Source organism: Brienomyrus brachyistius, chromosome 3 (genome assembly GCF_023856365.1).
Source record: "Brienomyrus brachyistius isolate T26 chromosome 3, BBRACH_0.4, whole genome shotgun sequence".
NCBI classification, from domain to species: domain Eukaryota; kingdom Metazoa; phylum Chordata; class Actinopteri; order Osteoglossiformes; family Mormyridae; genus Brienomyrus; species Brienomyrus brachyistius.
This window is the reverse complement of record NC_064535.1, coordinates 13,865,788-13,884,496: the sequence shown is the minus strand read 5'-3', so window position 1 is coordinate 13,884,496 and position 18,709 is coordinate 13,865,788. Positions and strand designations below refer to the sequence as shown.

At 47.4% G+C, this 18,709-nt stretch overlaps 2 protein-coding genes across 13 annotated transcripts in view; both read left to right on the top strand.

Moving 5' to 3' along the window:
- The window catches only part of tacc2 (transforming, acidic coiled-coil containing protein 2), an 82,293-nt gene extending 73,701 nt beyond the window's left edge, over positions 1 to 8,592 (top strand). For all 12 annotated transcript variants that reach the window (XM_049006783.1, XM_049006779.1, XM_049006774.1 and 9 more), the window contains 7 exons: positions 1,418 to 1,558; positions 1,664 to 1,740; positions 3,283 to 3,326; positions 5,428 to 5,588; positions 5,835 to 5,941; positions 6,683 to 6,803; positions 7,627 to 8,592. In XM_049006783.1, the coding sequence (XP_048862740.1) occupies positions 1,418 to 1,558; positions 1,664 to 1,740; positions 3,283 to 3,326; positions 5,428 to 5,588; positions 5,835 to 5,941; positions 6,683 to 6,803; positions 7,627 to 7,692 (717 nt within the window). In that variant the 3' untranslated portion in view covers positions 7,693 to 8,592. The remainder of the gene's footprint in view (positions 1 to 1,417; positions 1,559 to 1,663; positions 1,741 to 3,282; positions 3,327 to 5,427; positions 5,589 to 5,834; positions 5,942 to 6,682; positions 6,804 to 7,626) is intronic.
- A 2,256-nt stretch (positions 8,593 to 10,848) lies between these two features.
- ly6pge (lymphocyte antigen 6 family member pge) lies at positions 10,849 to 15,776 on the top strand. Its single transcript, XM_049009619.1, has 3 exons — positions 10,849 to 11,100; positions 13,207 to 13,323; positions 14,149 to 15,776. The coding sequence occupies exons 1-3, from the start codon at positions 11,052 to 11,054 to the stop codon at positions 14,343 to 14,345; spliced, it is 363 nt and encodes a 120-aa protein (XP_048865576.1). The 5' UTR covers positions 10,849 to 11,051; the 3' UTR covers positions 14,346 to 15,776.
- The last annotated feature ends 2,933 nt before the right edge of the window (positions 15,777 to 18,709 follow it).

Below are 18,709 nucleotides of genomic sequence, written 5' to 3'. Positions count from 1 at the left end.
GCGAAATTCAACATTCTCAGGTCCCTAAAGTCTGACATCAACAGTTAGCTATGTATTAGCATAAGAGTGACATAATGAGGAGTCATGTTGATTTAATTGGTTTGCAGCCCACATGACTGTCCCCATTGCTTGGGCTGATTGTGATGCTCTGCAGCTCTGCCACTCAAAAGTCTGCTGCTACAAGATGCTGGATCAGGCCATCGCTAAGCACCAGTAATGAAGAAGTCGTCTCGAACTGAAGGACACTCAAAACTTACAGACATTTCATTGAAATGTGCTGATTATATTGGCACGTCTTTAACCTCGGTTGCGGTAGCCTGTAGACTTTCATGGAGGGCGACATGTTCCAGAACAGATTTCTGTACTTTTTCAGACATTTTAAGTTATCGGGCTGAACTCCTCAGCTCACATTTGAAAGATGTGGCTGCCACTGCTGCTGACTGAGGCGGCAGGACATTTAAAATGACGGTTTAAAAATTACAGCAATTTAGCACAACTCCCTCATTTATGATTGATTAATTTATAGTATTCTTTATCTCCAAGCATCTTGGGAGCCCCTTAAGTGCTGTCAGGGATCTGGAAAAAAGGTCCTGGAGGGCTATCATGCAGATTTTCCTGTCCCAATTAAACCTGTTCAGCTGTCAGGGCTTATTTCTCTAACAGAGATCTTTGGCTTGCTGTTTCGGGAACAGCTGTGCATTCCTGGATACCAGCTTTGAGGTGCACTTCCTGGTGTCAAATCAGCGTTGTGTGTGTTAGCCAAACCAATTAGCTTGATTACCTTAGTCTTACAGAGAACTGGAAGGAAAAGTGGGAGGATAATATTAATAATATTGATGCTTTAGGTTTTTATTATTATTTTTTTTAATATGTCACTGGCTTTAATCCATTTTGCTTTCAATTTGGGCTGAGGTAGGAGGCCATTGTGAGAAGGTCAGCTGTGACCTGGTCTACGTAGCACCATGCTGACCTTTTCTGTGATGCAGCCCGTCACAGCTCCCCCACCCCCACCTCTGCTCCTGCAGATGCAGCCCCTATCCACATATAACCATAGATCCCAGTCTTCCATCACCTTTTCAGCCTGGACCCAATCACAACCATGCCACACTACGACAATCACCCAATCAAATCTCAAGGTTACTACTTTGCTGTCGGCATTTTCAGCCAATCAAAGGACCTGTACCATGTTACTACTAAGCCAATGGACGCGAAAGATGACGAGGACACGGATCTCAGTTATTCTTCCTCTGAACCGGCTTGCTGTGGCTCTGTACCGAGTTTGCTGTCTGGGCTGCTAAGGCTGTTGCTTTGTGGTTCGGTTCAGGTTTACCTCGCGGCGTGTTTTGGGCGTGTTCATGCGTGAGTGTGTGTATACTGGGTACGCAGAGCCTAACCAGTATGCTCCACGCTGTCTCAGCACCAGAGGGAGGCTTTGTCCCAAGTGGAAAGCGCTGTAACCAAGAGCACCCTGTATTCCCACACGGGGTACAGCGAAGAGGACGGGAACCCGTACATGCCGCGGGAACTTGACCACTCCCTGGGGATCGCACGTGAGGAGGTATGCCAATTCCTAATGAATAAAATATGTGGCGCCCTAGTGGTCCCTCGGAAAAGGTGCAAGATGGCGTCTTATGTTATATTGAGAGGAACCATTTCTCCCTAGATTGTTGCCAAGGAGAAGGAGGCAGCTGAGTGGCAGAGGAAGTACGAGGAGAGCAGACAGGAAGTTGTGGAAATGAGGCGAGTTTTTTGCTTTCAATCCAGGGGGGCTTTGTCAACCACCTCTATTGTCTCATTACTATTGATAGGACTTTCGTGCAGACATCTGTAAGCAGACACGGAGAAGGTGTCTGCATTCAAACACCACACAGGCGGGAAGCCAAGGCCAAAAAGCTGTGCCAGTAAATAAAGCCACTTTGAATAAGAGCCACCAACGGCAGAGGAGATTTGGCAGTAAGGGGTGATGCCAGTTAGCGCGAATCATTCAAGAAGAAGGGGATTTTGGGATGTGACAGGGCCTTGGCTCTGTGTAAAAGATGACTCACTGCCATTGCAGACAGCGTGCATCATTTATATTCCTGCAATATTTTCACCAGCATATAGTCACTGCGGTGTTGTGAGAAAGTCTGGAGTTAGTTATGGTTTGTATGACGAGTTACAGGTCAATTCAAAGCACCTAGGCTTCATATTCGCCTTGAGAGATTGGGGTAAGGCCGCGACCGAGTATGGCGATAATAAGTTCCCAAAGGCTTTCTAATGGACAGAGATTAAAACAAGAGATCCGGAGAGGATCTTCAGCCATCTTCTGTCGTCCCCCAGCACTGGCTAGCTGGCTAGTAGTGTATCTGGGACATTGCAATGTGTTACTATGAACCAGTTCAGACACACATACTTTAACTGATAGGAAGCCAATGATTCACACACCAGGTTGTCTGTCCCCTCCCTCCACACACACACACACACACACACACACACACACAAGTTGGTCTTCCTATCTAAATGAGGACCATCCATTCATTTCTATGGGAAAAGCCCTAATCCCAATCATGACACCCTTAACCCCTGCCCATTCCTAACCTTAACCTTAAGTAACCAACCAAAATACAAGACTTTTGGAATTTTTACTTTTTTGATTGCATTCACAGATTTTTTTATAAAACTGAGGTTATCCAAATGGGGACTTCAAAAGATATTTCAGGTTTTACCGCACTTTGGTGACAATTTGGTCCTCAAATGTGATCTATGCAAACCCACACACACACACACACATACACACACACACACACACACACACAAACTGCTGTTTATGCTTCCATCCCGCTGGCCAGTAGGGAGGATTTCAGGTCTCTGGATATTGCAGATATGGCACAGCTTAACTCATTATCCTGATTTGTTTCGGGATCAGACAGGGATGAGAGGCTCTCGAAGGCATTATTAACCCCTCTTTGGGTGAACCTGCTCCCCAGACGGGTAAACCAAGGGGTCCTCAAATAGCCACTTCAGGTGGACAGACCAAGGAACAAAACGATAGTCTGGGGATAAGAAATGAGCTTTCGGCCAGGAAAGAGATTCAACCTCACTCTCTGAAAGTCCAAATTAATCTGATATTTGCCCCTAAGTTTTAGGGTCACCTACCAGTCACAAACACCTAGCTGCTATTGCATCTGATTAATTATCATTACTATAATTACTGTTGCGGTCCTGAGTGAAACAGTTCTCGAAAGAGATGCTTTGTGTGTTTTTTGACTGAAACATCCCCTCTGTGCCTTTGTAACCCCACAGGAGGATAGTAACAGAGTATGAAAAGACAATAGCACAGATGATCGGTGAGTATCTGCCTTTCTGTAGGGTATACAAACAGGCCGGGTTTTTTGCTACATTCAGAGGTTCTTTATTTTTAGGGATGACATCTTCTGTCTGTATGACTGAGGAATTCCTCCAGAATTCCAGGTTATTCTCTCTCCCTCTCTTTTCTTTCTTTCTCTCTCTTTCCCTCTCTCTCTCTCTCTCATTTCTGTTCTTCTGTTTCTCCAAGACCCTGCTTTCTCCTCCTCCCTGCTGCTCTTTAATTTATGCCAGAAGGCTAGTTTGCGTCATCCTGTATCACCTGTTATGGATGGATAAGCCGCCGGTATATAACAGAGTTCACAATGAGCCGGTGGATTGAATCGCAACATGAGTCCAAATGTGAACCAAAAACAGGAAATAAAGTCTAGTTTTACTTCCACTCTTTAACCTTTATCTGGCTTCCTTTGCTCATGAGGGTAATGACTCACTACGTCGTTAAAAGCACCGTGATTCACATATTAGTGGTAATGATGCAGGATTAGCTAAATCCGCAGTTTTACTCTCTGCATATGAGGGGAACTAAAATGTGCCTCTAATGACCATCTCCATGCTGTATGTATATATGTGTGTTTGTACACGCCATGCTGTGAATAATGACACATCCCTGCCATGTCACTACGCTGAACATCATTCACGTCGGCTGGCCTCCACGCCTGCTAAATACAGCCGCTCACATGACTTCTGTCTCTCCATTAGCTTCTCTTCTCTGTCTCCCTTCATGTCCGACATGCTTTTGTTTGGTTTTTTTTTTCATTCTCCTCCTGCCACTTCACGTCTTCTCCATCCTCGCCAAGTCTGTCATTCTTCACCACCCCCCTCTGCCTCCCACCGCTCAGTCTGACTTAACACAATCCCTTCTTTTGTGTTCTGCTCCCATGTTTGCTTCTTACAATTTGATATTCCCGTAAGGCATGCCGGGTAAGTAAAAAGGATATATATCTATATATGTTTTTCTTGTGTCCCAAAGAGAGAGCAAGCGAAAGAGAGAGAGAGCGAGAGAGAGAGAGAGAGAGAGAGAGAGAGAGAAAGAGAGAGAGCGAGAGAGAGAGAGAGAGCGAGAGAGAGGTTTTTCCTCTGCGTCTAGTAACATGCATTGTTGTTTGTTCATTTATTTTAGTTTGCATTTTTCTTTAAGATCTTATCCGTGTTTGCAGTTTCTGTTGTCTCGATTACCGTCTTGTCTCTGTCATGTGCTGACATCACGTGCCGCACGATTCCTCAGTGTGTTGCTGTGGAGACGCTGTTGCCATCTTTGTGGCGGTTGGCGGTCGGCTTGGCACGCCGTCGCCCACGTCGTTGCGAGGTTCCAGAGAACCGAGCACGACTTTCCCAGAGGACAGGCTAAAACCACAGCATCCTAAACACTGGTTATACCATCAACCTTCAGCTCATCACGATCGCGTATCGTCAGATGAAATCGATGAGAGAATACTGAGCCCTACATGGTTAGAAGATCTTCAGACATAGGATTCTGCATCTTGTAAATCAGAGAGAAGTTTACCTGCTAAGACGTTTCCTCCCATGGCCATCTTTTGGAATGAAGTCGCATCTTTTTAATAAGCCAATATTTCCTGATTGAGATTATATGACATTATGATGGCCATGCATGCACTGTTTGTGCCTTACAGAGCAACATCCAGGCATTGCAGGTCGTCTGTGTGTCAATTGTATGGCATTTTTTCAAAGACTGTCTTAAAGAGAACATTATCTCATGAGCAGAAACACTATTTATCTATAATTCAGTGTTGGTTTTGTCAGTTAATTGTATCATTCAGTTTGAATCTATTTATTCTGCTTATTCAACTATATATATATATATATATATATATATATATATATATATATATATATATATATATATATATATATATATATATATATATATATATTCCTAATATATGTATTTTAAAAAACCAGTTAAACCATCTAAAATATAAGTGTTTTTGAAAAAAAGGTATATGTCTGTATGTGAGGAGGTCTGCTGCTGTGAGTGTGTGTGTGTGTGTGTTGGGGGGGGCTGGCGGGAAGTGATGGTTCTCGAGTTTTACCTCGGGCCGTGCACGTGCGTGTGTTCCCCAGAGGATGGGCAACGGGACAAGTCGCTGTCCCATCACACCATCCAGCAGCTGATTGTGGAAAAGGACCAGGCTCTTGCAGACCTCAACTCTGTGGAGAAGTCCCTAGCTGACCTGTTCCGCCGCTACGAGAAGATGAAGGATGTGCTGGAAGGCTTCCGCAAGGTGAACATCTCCTCCCGAACCTGAGGGGAAACCATGAGGAACAGAAGTGTAGTTGCATAGATGGTCTATTAGAGCTTGACAAGAACCTTGAATCTTGGTGCCCCAAGAGAATATCTTTAGCGGTAAAAATGATATTGAACCCTGGGGCCAAAGGGCTGTCATACGAGTAATGAAAAAGTACGCTGAAAGAGATCTGGTTTGGAACGGCTCTCCATCTGAGCCAAAGTGTTTCCCCTCCTTGGCCAGAACGAGGAGGTTCTGAAGAAGTGTGCTCAGGAGTACCTGTCTCGAGTCCGGAAGGAGGAGCAGCGCTACCAGGCCCTAAAGATCCATGCTGAAGAGAAGCTGGACAAGTGAGTGTAGCGCTCTGCGGATATGCGGTGCTCACTTAGTGGACATATCCAATCACAACAGCCACACAGCTAACCTCCACCAGCTTATGGGTACATCTTCACCAGAGTTGGGTAGTTCAGGTCCAGAAAGTAAAAGTCCAGACCAAGATTTTGCTTCAATCAACCAGTTGAGCATAAGGACTCACAGTCACAGAGTCCTTACCTGGTTGTTTGAAACAAAATCCCAGTCTGGACTATCACTCTCTGGACCTGAATCATCCAACTCTGATCTTCGCTGGCAGTCAGGATACCACTTTTCACATGTACCTCACATGTGTTTCCCAAAGAAATATGTACATACACTGTTCCTTATTGCTGGCTGTATGTCAGTGTCGTCATTATAAAATTACATTTGTTTAGCAGATTCTTCTATCCGAAGTGACATGCATTTTTGAGCAATTGGGGGTTAAGGACCGTGCTCAAGGACACAATGGTTAAACCACTCTGTCCGTCAAGGGATTTGAACCTGTGACCTATTGTATCGCAGCGACCTAACCTGCTGAGCCACACATAGTGGTATTAATACGATCGTGAAGGTATAGCAGTAAATATCAGTATAAACTTTAGATTAGTTATTCTGGTAGGGTGAGACACATGGGGGTTAGTAATACAACATCCACAGAACAGTTTGGGATTCTGCTACAGTACCATTACGGTCCGGATGGCTGGCGAGGTGGTAATTGTGAGTTGCTGCCCCCGCAGGGCGAATGCTGACATTGCACAGGTGAGAGCCAAGGCCAAGCAGGAGCAGGCGGCCTACCAGGCGAGCCTCCGCAAGGAGCAGATGAAGGTGGAGTCCCTGGAACGTACACTGGAGCAGAAGGTGAGGCTCCCGCGCAGATCCACACACGCTCACACGGACACAGGCGCGGGCGGGTACACAAACAGCGCCATGACGCAGAACAAAGACGCACAAAGGTGGCCTCACACCCCCAGGGCTGAGGGCTTGAAATTAGCCTCTGCTCTGTTTGTTTCAAGTTGGTTACTATTCTTCCCAAAGCTAGGAAAGCATGTACACAAACACATATATACAGATATACCTGCAAAGCATGGGGAGGGGCATACACAGCCATCTCAAGAGGAAGTCCTGTGACATCAACACCATTACTGATTCCCTTTGCAGTTTATTCTATTCCCTGACACATGTCTGAATTTAATATAGTCTTTCTCACTGGAAAGCTGTGGATCGTTTTGACCCCGACTGAGGTCCATATAAATCCTGAATGGGGTAACTCTGACCCCAATAAAGGCTGACTGTCACGCTTGCTTTCACACTGACACATGTCTGTAGTGTAGGCTCAGCCACAGACACACAGCCACAGACACAGCACAGACATCACAGACACAGCGTAGACACAGGGCAGACACAGCACATACACATCACAGACACATGGCAGACACAGCGCAGACACAGTACAGACACATGGCAGACACAGTACAGACACATGGCAGAGACAGTACAGACACAGCGCAGATATATGGCAGACACAGGGCACACACAGTGCAGACACAGCACACACACAGCGCAGACACAGGGCACACACAGCGCGGTCACAGGGCAGATACACGGCAGACACAGCACAGACATCACAGACACAGCACAGACACCTCACTCACCACTGGTTTACGTCACTGTCCTCCTGCAGAACAAAGAGATCGAGGAGCTGACCAAGATCTGTGACGAGCTCATCTCCAAGATGGGGAAGAGCTAACGGCGCATCTATGCTCCGTCATCCTCCATCTATCTGCTCCGGGCTGGAGATGGAGAGAGAGATGGAAAAAGAGAGAACTGTGTCAGCTAGCCACGGTCACGTGCACACAACGCGGCAAAGAGCTTGGAGGCCCCCCTCCTCCGCGGGCCCCTACATCACTGTATCTCCTTCACGGCCACAACTGTGCCTCTGACGACTCGAAGAGGACGACTGGCTTCATAACACTTTTGTGCTTTGTGATGTTTTACAATTATACACATATATATATATATATCAAGTTTCCTGTATCAGGGGTCTTGTGAACACGGACTCTCGAGGTCTTTGGCGAGAAGGGGAGGAGAGTGGAAGGAGAAGGTGGACGATAACCGGACGCATCAGACTGGCGAAACGAAACCTTCAAAAGGGGCATAAATGCAACAGTGGGTCATTAATGAAATGAAAAAGCAAGTAGTCTCACAAATCAATACAATTAATCATTGAGGTGGTAATATTAATATTGGCCATAATGTTCCTTGCATGTAACAGGTTAAAGATCCTTTTCTTGTTGTAAATATGTGGGCTGAATATAGAGCACATCCGCGGTTTTTGATACAATAATCTGCCAGTGCCACCCGCTTTCCTCGTGAAACATTGTAGATACCTTGTGTGTTTGTTTGAAGCTTCCTTGGGGAGGGAGAGATGGTTTGGGGGGGGGGGGTATCGGTATTTTGTCTCACTTGAATGGTACGTCCTCCAGTTACTGTGCTGATGATGATGGAATTTATTTAATTTGGGCCGGATGTGTCGATACCCTGCTACGGTCGATGTACCACGAGGTGGGGGTGTAACCTGGGGGGGGAGGGGGTACCCCTCACGGATACTCAGCGCCCACTCAGAAGTGCAATAAAGGATGGCAATAAACACCTGACTCAGGTCTGCTTCTTCCAAAGAGGCAGCAGGAATGCACAGCAGAAATGGATCAGCTGTGTTACCCAGGTCACTCACACACACACACACACACACACACACACACACACACGTGGGGCTTAACATCGCTCATCATTTTAATTCTACATTTTAGCAATTGTTAGAAAGGAAAATCAAACCTGTTTCCTTGGGAACTTGTGTTTTCACTAGTTACTGCCTTTCTGGGGACATTTTCGTGGACACAGTTTGGCCCAAAATGAGGCCACAGAAGCCTTACGCTTGCAGTTTTTTTTTTTTGCCAAATCACTGGATCAGGTCAGGTCAAGTACTTTGCTCAAGGGTACAGCAGCCGGGCTGTCATGGGACCAAAACTGGGAAGTTCTGCGCTCTTGCCCTGGCGCGGCTCTCACGCAGTCGCCATTTCCTATATCTACCCTGAGTGGGTATAAACCCAGATGGTGGTAATATAGAGATGCGGCAGACAGATGAACAGACAGACAGAGCAGGTTTTGGGGGATCATCCAACATTCCACTCAAAAATCAGGCATTTGGTCACGGCCCCACCCCCTGGTTAATGTCCAATCAAGACAGCAATGGCTCTGAATCCCTTCTGATTCTGTTCGGGGGGGGGTCCCATGTACGCCTCTTCGTCATAATGTCCCCTGCACTGTCCTCTACATGTCTGGCCCCAGCAGTGACACTGACCTGTCTGAAATGCGTCACATGCTTTCACTCAAATCAGCATTTCCTCCATGTGGAGCTTGACTAAAAAGGTCAGGTTTACCTGCATGGGACACTTTGCTCCACACGTCTGCTGAGTCAGGAAATCCGGGGCCTAACATCGGATCCATCGCCCGACTCATCTGCTGCCAGCCGACCGCTGTTTCCCAGTGATCGATTCAGTGGCATCTGAAGTACACTTAGATCCACCTACTGTTTATAATGAGTGGCATTGTCACTTAATTGCACTCATTGAGCCGCAAACTGTGCTGTGCTAGAGATGCAGAGAGCTAGTGTCAGGTTTAACACGTCCTGGGAATGGAAACAGTGATCATTGCGTCCTCACGCTACAGGCATGTATATAGTGTATGAGCTTCACCCCCAGCTCTGTGTGTCTTCTCCTCATGGTCTCACTGGTTTTGTCCTGCAGCCCAAAAACAGCCAAGACAGTTAAGCTCACTAGCTTTCTAAATTGCCCATAGTGTATGACTGTGAGAGCGTGATGGGCCAGCATCCCATCGAGGGCGTTCCCCTGCCCCGTGCATCCAGAGAAAGGCTTCAGACTTTTCCAAGCAGCTTCTGAAGCTGGATGGATAGATGGATGAGCGAATAATTTCCAGTCATCCGTCAAACCCAGCAAATGTGAAGGACGTGTCGACCAAACTAAAAACTCAGTAGAAAGTGTGACAATGCAGTGAAAAGACACATCACTCACTGTAATTCCTTTCCAGATGCCGCAAATAAATAAACTTAATTCATAATTAATAGTTACTACAGGGACGCATATACAGGGCACGTCTTCGCCTGGTTGCCAAAGATACACTCCCGTAAAGAGGTGCTTGTAGTGATTCATTCCTCCTTCTGTGCAGCAGCGCGGCACAGAATTACTAAACATCAACATCTCAGCAGCAAACAGCAGCCTCTCCTCGACTAGCACGCCGAGGCTGTGGTCACACAACTAGACAATTCTCCACTGTAGTTGCTACAGCTTCCAACCGATAGCAAGTATCTATATTTACATGTAGCTGTATTTGCCTTTTAAATAAGGGATTCAAGCACACAATAACACGGCTTTCTGTTTTCTTCTGTCCAATGAATGATTATTTGTATGTTGAGTGGGTTGTGGGTTGGGGGGTGGTGGGGGGGGGGGGGGTGGTAGCAGGCCAGCACGTGTCTAATACCGAAACATTCTTTACGTCTCTGGAGGCCTGAGGTTTTTCATGGATCGCAATCTGCTGTCTGGGGCCAAGGCCTGTGAACTCTATCCCAGTGCGGGACACATCGCTATCCCACGCAGGCTGCCGCAGGAGCTCCGGGGGCGAACAAAAATTATTTGACCTGAAGTGAAGAAAACTGAAAAAAACAAGAGGGAGAATCGCCCAGTGTCCCCGCTGGGAATTCCTAGCGTATGGGACACAGCCGGCCCATTCACAGTGGCGATGGGACTCGCGTAGGTACTCCGATAGTTTCTGGATGCTCGAGACAGCAGCGGCATCACGGGGCTGGTGTAGGTGGGCATGGCCATGCGGGCGGCGGATCTTTTGACAGCAGGGGGCAGGGCTGACCCGCGGGCTTTACCATGTCTGTCCCTCCCCAGTCCGCCCGGCCAGTGAGCGGCTCAGACGAGCGATCAGCCTGTAATCTAGGTGCTCGTCGGGCTGCGATAGCGGGGATTATCATCGGGGGTTTAGCTACAGGCGCGTTGCTGTGTGGCTCGAGCAGAAACCATTGCCATGCAAGCTGTGCATCTCTGCCTCTTCTGCATCCTCCTCGCTGCCCACAGTAAGAATGTTTTTCTCCTCTCATACTGTCTCGAATTTCCTCTCTCTCATGCTCCATCTATGTTGCAGTCTTTCCTGTCCTCTAGCATCTCCTACGGTGCTTTTCTTTCCCTTCTTCACTTTGTCCCCCATCTCTTCCACTCCTCCCTTTCTTCTCACCCCGAGCTTCTCGCTCCTTCTCTCCCACCGTTCTCCGCTTCCACGGAAAGTGTCTCCTCCTTGTCTTCACGCCTCTATTTTTTCTCGTCTCACCTTCCTGCTTTTTTCTGAGGCACGACCTCAGTCAGTTAATCTGCTTCCTCTCCACATTGTTTAAGGTATTAATTAATAATATTAACTGGGTAATTGATGGCATATTGGCAGGCACCAATCGGGTGGGGAGAGGAGGGTGTCTCACATACAGGAGGGGCCTTATAGTCCCTACAGGGGACTCTGTTTGACTACATATGGAGATGAACTTGACATCTTGATGTATCCTGCTTCAGTGTGTCAGTGTTGTGTGGCTGAACTCGACAGTAGATCTGGTGACCCCAGGAACACTGAGCTTCTTCTGATCCCTTTAAATTGCTAAGCTAATATATTCTCCGCTGAATTTTTTCTCAGGTTTATACATGATGCTAATGGTGAAATGGTCTTTTCTACCCTACCAGTGTGTTACTATCCCTGTAAATACTTGAATTCATCATCAATGGAGATGCCAGTGTAGGGTGGGGGACCCAAAACAAAATCAGGGTCAGATCTGTGGTCTTGTTGGGGTTGGGGTGGCAGTTCATTTCAGAAAATTAAAAAAGACTAAAGGAGCTTCTCAGAGGAGAGGGTCTGTAACTCAGGTAAGGGGTGTGATCTGTGGATGTACAGAGCCTTGACCTGTGAAGCGAGGACTGGGCTGTGCGGGGGGATGGCACCCACTGTCTCCCTGCGTCGGCACCAGCCTCTAAGCCGGGCAAAATAAAATGTCTCTTGGCTTTATCGACCGAATCCTGGCCACACCCACTCACCTTCTGGATCTTCTGCCGAAGATCACTGAGAAGGGACACGCCAGCCCTGTTAGGTCCTTTAGTACAGCGAAAAACGTTTTTTTTTTTTTTTTTTAAGCACTGCTCTAAAAATGGTTTCACTCAAGCATTTCACAGGAATGTTTCACAGAGCATGTTTAAGAGGCGTTTCAAAGCCTCTTTTAAAGCACCACATAGTGGGAGCGCTGAGAACGAGCTTCGGCTTCGGGAAAAGACGCCTGGGATTTGCCAGCGGTGTCCACACTGTTTCTTCCGCGGTAAATGGGGCTCACTTGGCAGAGACCCCTACCTCTCTCATCTGGGGCGCGCAGTTATACGGCTTTCGCGAAGAAAACTCTGCCATACTCTCGACCCCGGGCTCTGAAAAGCTGTGGCGATTAGCCTATGAACCAAAGAGGTGACGGGGCTTGGCGGTAAGTCCAGCCATCCACGGTACCTGTTCAGTCTCCTGACTTCACCATCGGGGTTAGTGACTTGAGCTCGCGATCAGCAGAATGCCGTGACTCACTGCACACTCTCCCTTCTCTCAGCCCCAGCGTAGTTTCACTAGAACTCTATTTGTACAAACTGTCAGCAGCCAAGCTAGTATAACAGGATCGACCAACCGACGTAACCCCTAAGCTAACTGCGCGAGTCAGACTGGACCGACCCCTCGTGTGACTCTGGCCAGGGGGTTCGACAGGACAATGTGTGTCAGGACGCACACTCAGACCCTGCCTGAGGCTTTCTGTGCTGCTGCACACTCTGGACATTTTCGCCATTAGGCACAGTCAGACACTGAGTTCCTCGCCCAACTAGCTCAAGATGCGACCCTTAGCCGTACAGGGCTCCCCCCCCACATTGATTCCCCCCCTGGCGGGCTCCCTCTAGTGTAGCGGCAAGTTGCTGTGATTCCTCGTGTGCCAGGATGAGTCACTGTGTTATGCCTCCCCACAGGGCGCCGCCGGACCCCTCGGTTTAATGAAGTGTCACCGCTGATGCGTTGGCAGGTCCCTTTGCATGGGACTGCAGCGCATGCTTCAGTCGTGACAGCGTTTGCGTCAGTCTGTTTTGTTCCCCATTGACTTGAGGCTCTCTTGCTCCCCCAACAGGCGAGGCGCTGAAGTGCTACACCTGCGTGGGCTCCACTGAAGAGGAGTGTAACCGGCAGGGCTCCAGGTCATGTCCTGGCTACTCGGACGCCTGCGCCATCATCCGGGGAACCAGTAGTGAGTTACCCGCTAGAGTCCTATGGTCTTTCCCAGGAAACCCTAGGAAAGTGTGTGTGTGTGTGTGTGTGTGTGTGTGTGCTCACACCCCTGATCAGGGCAGACCAAGGCACAGGTGAACTAAGCGATTGCCCCCTACTGCTCAGCCTGACGGAATAGGAGGCAGGATGACGAATGACATTAAGTTAACCAAAGTTCCCGAAAAGGGTCAGACCAGCCTTGCCTCCCATAATCCAGCCAGGCAAGTGAAAAGCCCAGAACACACAACCTTCAGGAAGGTCGTCATCGTTAAAGGGCCTGCAGCAACAGCAGGCCAGCAGACTAGCCGAACGGCACCTCAGCAGCTAGTCACGCCTCACGGCTCTGCTGCGCCAGCGTTAGCTCCAGGCTGGCGCGTTGCAGTTCGGGGACGGCAGCAATGGCAGCCGTTAGGGACGGGAAGGTTGGCAGACTCTGCCGTCTGGATGCGGGGCTCGGATGCAGAGGGGGGTCCATCCCCCTGATTCATGCACCTATGCTGTCACTCTGACTGGGGCTCAAATGTCAATATGCATTAAGGGATTAAACACTATATTTCTCATTGGTTTTGGAAACTTTTTAAGTGCTGTGACATTTCTGATAATGTATATCAGCAAGTACTTTTATTTTTGGACTCACAAAGACATAATTTCAGAAACGGCTGCCGTCTATGAGTTTTAAGGTCATTGACTGGACTGAAGGCACCACACTAATCAGATTAAGGGCCAATTTGAAATGGTGGCATGTGGTTGTGGGGGGGGGGTGGACGTGATACTACATTTGCCTCTCTGGCTCTTCCTCTCTCAGGCAGCGTGATGAAGACCTGCTCCTATAAAACCTTCTGCAACCAGGCTATCAGCCATGGCTACCGAGCACCTGAGGTCAAAGTTCACTGCTGTTTCACCGACGACTGCAATGCTGTGGGCGGGGCCTCCATGCTCATGGGCGGGGCCTGTTATCTGCTTGTCCTTTTGCCTGTCTTGTTCTTTCTGCTACAAGTCTGACATCGCCAAGCTCTTCTGACACGTCCCTCAACCTCCACAAACACCCCCTCTTGGCAAATCATCCCATTTCCATATAATAACAGCTAATCTCCTCAGATACTCCCAAATAGCCTAACACAACCTCCTAACACACGAAGTGTTCCAGTAAACCCTGGCAGCCATCCGCAAATACGCCTCACACCACAATATTCCTCACATTTACCCTGAAGGTCTCCTGGTGAAATATCTCCTGCAAACCCCCTTGTGCCCCTCTCACTCGTGCATCTGACAGACCACCGAGCTCTTCTAAAAGCAGTTCACGTCCCTCCCACCACGTCTGGCTCCCCCAGAGATCTCGTGCTCTCCTCTAAATACTCTATAATTACTCTAATTGCCCCTCATTGCGAGGCCAGACACCCTGTCACCTAACCAAAACAAGCCACGCTACCTCTATGCACTGACGGAGACCTTTTTCAAAATACCAAAATCACCCCCTAAGCCATATGCCCCAGTGATGCACTTACCCCTATATCACAACTTTATTTATATCTTACACAAACTGCCTCTTAAACCCGCCTCCCCATGGAGAAACCAGTCACACAACCATAGTGGCTTATGTCTGACCATTATCTGACCCCCTGCCCCGCCCTCTCTCCAACCCAAAGGGATCCTTCAGCCAATAGTGAGAGGGGAACATGGCAGAGTGAGCTGTCATTGGTTAATTTTGAAGAGAGGCACCTTCAGAAATGAGTGCAGGCGTAATTATGTGATGCCTATCCCACCCGCCTATTTACCTTACTTGAATAGGAACCGTACCGCCTCCCTAACTGTAAGCTGCTTGGAGATTAAATGACCTCTTTTGCCACATTGCCAAGCTGTCAGGCTCTCAGACATAGACCGCTGCCATGCGTAGCGGCCCTAGTTAATCCCGCTCGACTGAAGCACTTCAAAGCTTTTCTGATGCCTGTCCAGCAATCGGGGGCTGGAGCAAATACTGAACAAGCCACGGAGAATAAATGCAGACACACGGAAACACACACGTCACTATCTTTTTGGAGACATGCCACTGACCAAATGTACTTAATAATGCATGACTCTATGCTAACAAAACCCAAAATATGGTTGAAGACGTAACATAAAAAACTAATATCCCAAAAAACTCCACATTACGTCCAAAGTCCATAATTCAGTATTCATGCCACTTTTCTTCTAAAACGTACACATCCAAAGACACCAGAGAAAACGCATGTCCGCACGTGAAGATCCACTCCAACACACCGTCGCTGCATGTGTGAATACAAAAAAAAAAAAAAAAACATCTAAAGCCATTACTGGCCGTCCTAGAAGATGCAGCATGCATTGCACAAGGAAAGACCTCATTAATCAGTACTACGGAATTCATTTACCTCCATGTTGTAAATATTAAACCATTAAAATTGTTTGTTCTATCTATGCAGAGTCTCCCGGTGTGCATAATATTGTCGGGTTGAGAAAATAAACTGCAGCTATCTGCAAGGGCAATGAATGAACGTCAGACATGAAACCAAGAGGTCTGTCTTTGCGAGGCGTCCTCACCACGTTGCCGTGACTACGCGGCTCCGACACCTCGCACATTCCGCCTGTGCTGAACCTTACGACATTCCAGAGACGATTCTGAAATCAAAAGCTCGTTCCGGTACAGCTGTCGCACCGTATTGACTTTCAAATTCCACATGCAAAACTCTTGCAAAATACATTTACGTATAAATTAAAAAGGAATACACATCACCTATGTCCCTAGAGCGTAGTGGCAATGGAATTATTGGGTTTTTATGTATTCATAATACACTTCCGATGCTATTTGCTGAGCAGGTGCTGCGGGGCAATGGGGATTGCAATTACAAGTGGGCGTAGTCGCGGCTGCATTTGGAGCGCCGCGCCGATGACTCGCACGCAGCGAAACACCGCGCCAGCGAAGAGCCGGACATACATGAGGAGTCATGGGAGAGGCAATGGCGCACAATTCAAGGTGAGCGCAGGTGTCCTGGGCCGCCCTGTTCACCTGCTTATCCAGTAAAAGGGGCACAGCGATCTCGGGGCTTATTCCAGAAAGGAGGGGGCAGGAGATACCCAGGATGCAACACAGCCCTCAATCATCCAATTACTAGCTGTTGAGAAAACCAGAAAACCTGTAGAAATCCCATTCTATGATGGGAAGAACGTGCCAGTGACAGGTCAATGAATAATATAAATCAGCTTTCATTGGGAGATGTCCTCCTTTCACTCTGCTATTCCAATCAAGGGTGTATACAGGAAACACAGGCACTGAAAGGTGATTGGGCGGTGGAGTGCCCACCCTCCACGAATCATTGGATAATAATCAGGCCCATCTGTAAGAATTATGGCCCCTCATCAAAAATAAAAATCCTACAATCTCCTCTGACTCCTACACCCGTGTCCACATGTCCATGAAGACTGGGACGCCAAACAATGTGGACTAACAGCAGGTCACTTGGTGGCTAAAAGGACGGAAGTACAGGAGGATAAAGGACCCTGGCAGACTGAGAGAGGAAGCTGAGGCTGGCCTTGGGGAGATGACATTTATATTTAATTATTACCTTAATTAGGACGTGCTCAATCCAGCAAATCATGCATACCACTAATACTATAAGAGCAGCTTAGCACTTCATTAGTTACTGTAGTTAAAAATTAAAATACAGTAGCTTAAGGACTTTGACAAGAGTGAACTGTACACTATACTGTATTAGTGATTTTTTTCTCAATAATTTGACTTACATATTCCCAAGAACAGGTGTCATTCCATTGTATTTCTTAGATTAAAAACTAGATCACTACAATATAAAGATGAGACTATCCTCTACAAACCACGACTCACGAGACATCATCTCATCCCAGAAGACCCATGGGCATCTAAAATTGATCTATGCTGGGTCTTTGGTGAACCTCTCTATCCTCAAAGTAGATTACGCTAAGAGGCTTCCTTCTGCATCCAATGATGATAGTCGTATGTTTTCTATTTAATTTTTTTAATATTTCTTTGCTTAAAATCTCAATATTTCTCACATTACTCACTCATGCAATTTTAAAATTCTGCAGTTTATTTCTCCTGGGGCATTACTCTGACAAATAATTCAGACAACAGACATAATTTGCTGAGTTGATAATAAAAAAAAGCGAGATGTTCTCCTCTAAGATCCTCCTAGCTCCTATGAGATAGCGACTAAACCGTACAGTCATCACTGTGGCAGCTTCCCGGGGGCTGGGCTTCATTGAATAAAACACAGCAGTGACTGTAAACTCTTATCTCTCCTTATTTTAGATGCACAAGAAGTGTCCAGGTTTTGATGGCTAGGTTTTGAGACTGGAGATTGGAAAATAAGCCATCAGTATTTTTAAGAATGTGCTTATTCATCAAGCTTGATGGTTAGTCCATATTATAACGTCAACTTGGACGTCAATTGGAATCTCAACCTCATTGGCCGTGCTCGCTGACCAGGATGCAATACAGCACACCGACACATGGTGGCAGCATTTACACCCAGAATGTGGCAAGTGCTTTGCCAGTTTAATCTATGGCTTATGCTTTATCCCTGGGAATACAAAATGACAACAAATATGAAAAAGACTGCAGTCAAACCACAAAGGCACTTCCAGTACTACAGTAAAATACATACAGGATGCAACCATCTCACAGCTCCTGTAATTATGAGTTAGCTGGAAAATATTCAGTTGCCAAGAGGCTGTCTATAAAACAGCTGTTTGGAACCTGAGCTATTTTAGATCTTTGTGCCAATTTCATCACATACTTCTCTGGGATTTCCTATTTATAATCCTCCTTTTTAGTGCGGGCAGAAAGATGCATTAGAGGTTGCAGCAAGTGGAATCTTTGCTGCATTGGAGGCGGGGATGTGAGGCGTGTGAGGGTGTCAGGGTGCGGTGACAGTAGACGGAAGCTGGCCATCAGCGCGGGGGGGGGGGGGGGTGTAGCGGAGCGGCCGGAACCAGCCGAGAGCCGGGCTCTTTATACCGCTCCCCGGTAACGATATCGAATAAAAATAAACCCCTAAGCAGTGGAGAGGGAGCAGAAATGTGACCACTGTGCATTACTTTAGGTGTCAGGGGAACAATCTCAAGCTGGAACTATTTAAAGTGCGTGAAGTCAGTCACGCTGCCCCCCTCCCCTCGTGCTACTCCCCCCAGAATCCTGTCAGCCTTTATCTCCCTTAGCTTGCTTCCTCTCTCCTCTTCTTCCTTCACTCGCACACTCTTTCTCTTACTTTTTGCTACTCTCTGCTTTCCTTCCTACTCTCTCTTCCTCCCGCTCTCAGTGCAGTCCCCATATCCTTTCTCCTCCTCCTCCACCCTCCTCCCTCCCTGGTCTCTCC

Bases quoted from the DNA above. Each gene is read 5' to 3' on its own strand.
- ly6pge (XM_049009619.1), top strand. From the start codon at position 11,052: ATGCAAGCTGTGCATCTCTGCCTCTTCTGCATCCTCCTCGCTGCCCAC. The intron at 11,101-13,206 runs GTAAGAATGTTT...CTCCCCCAACAG, and splicing joins CATCCTCCTCGCTGCCCACA to GCGAGGCGCTGAAGTGCTAC. The intron at 13,324-14,148 runs GTGAGTTACCCG...TTCCTCTCTCAG, and splicing joins CATCATCCGGGGAACCAGTA to GCAGCGTGATGAAGACCTGC.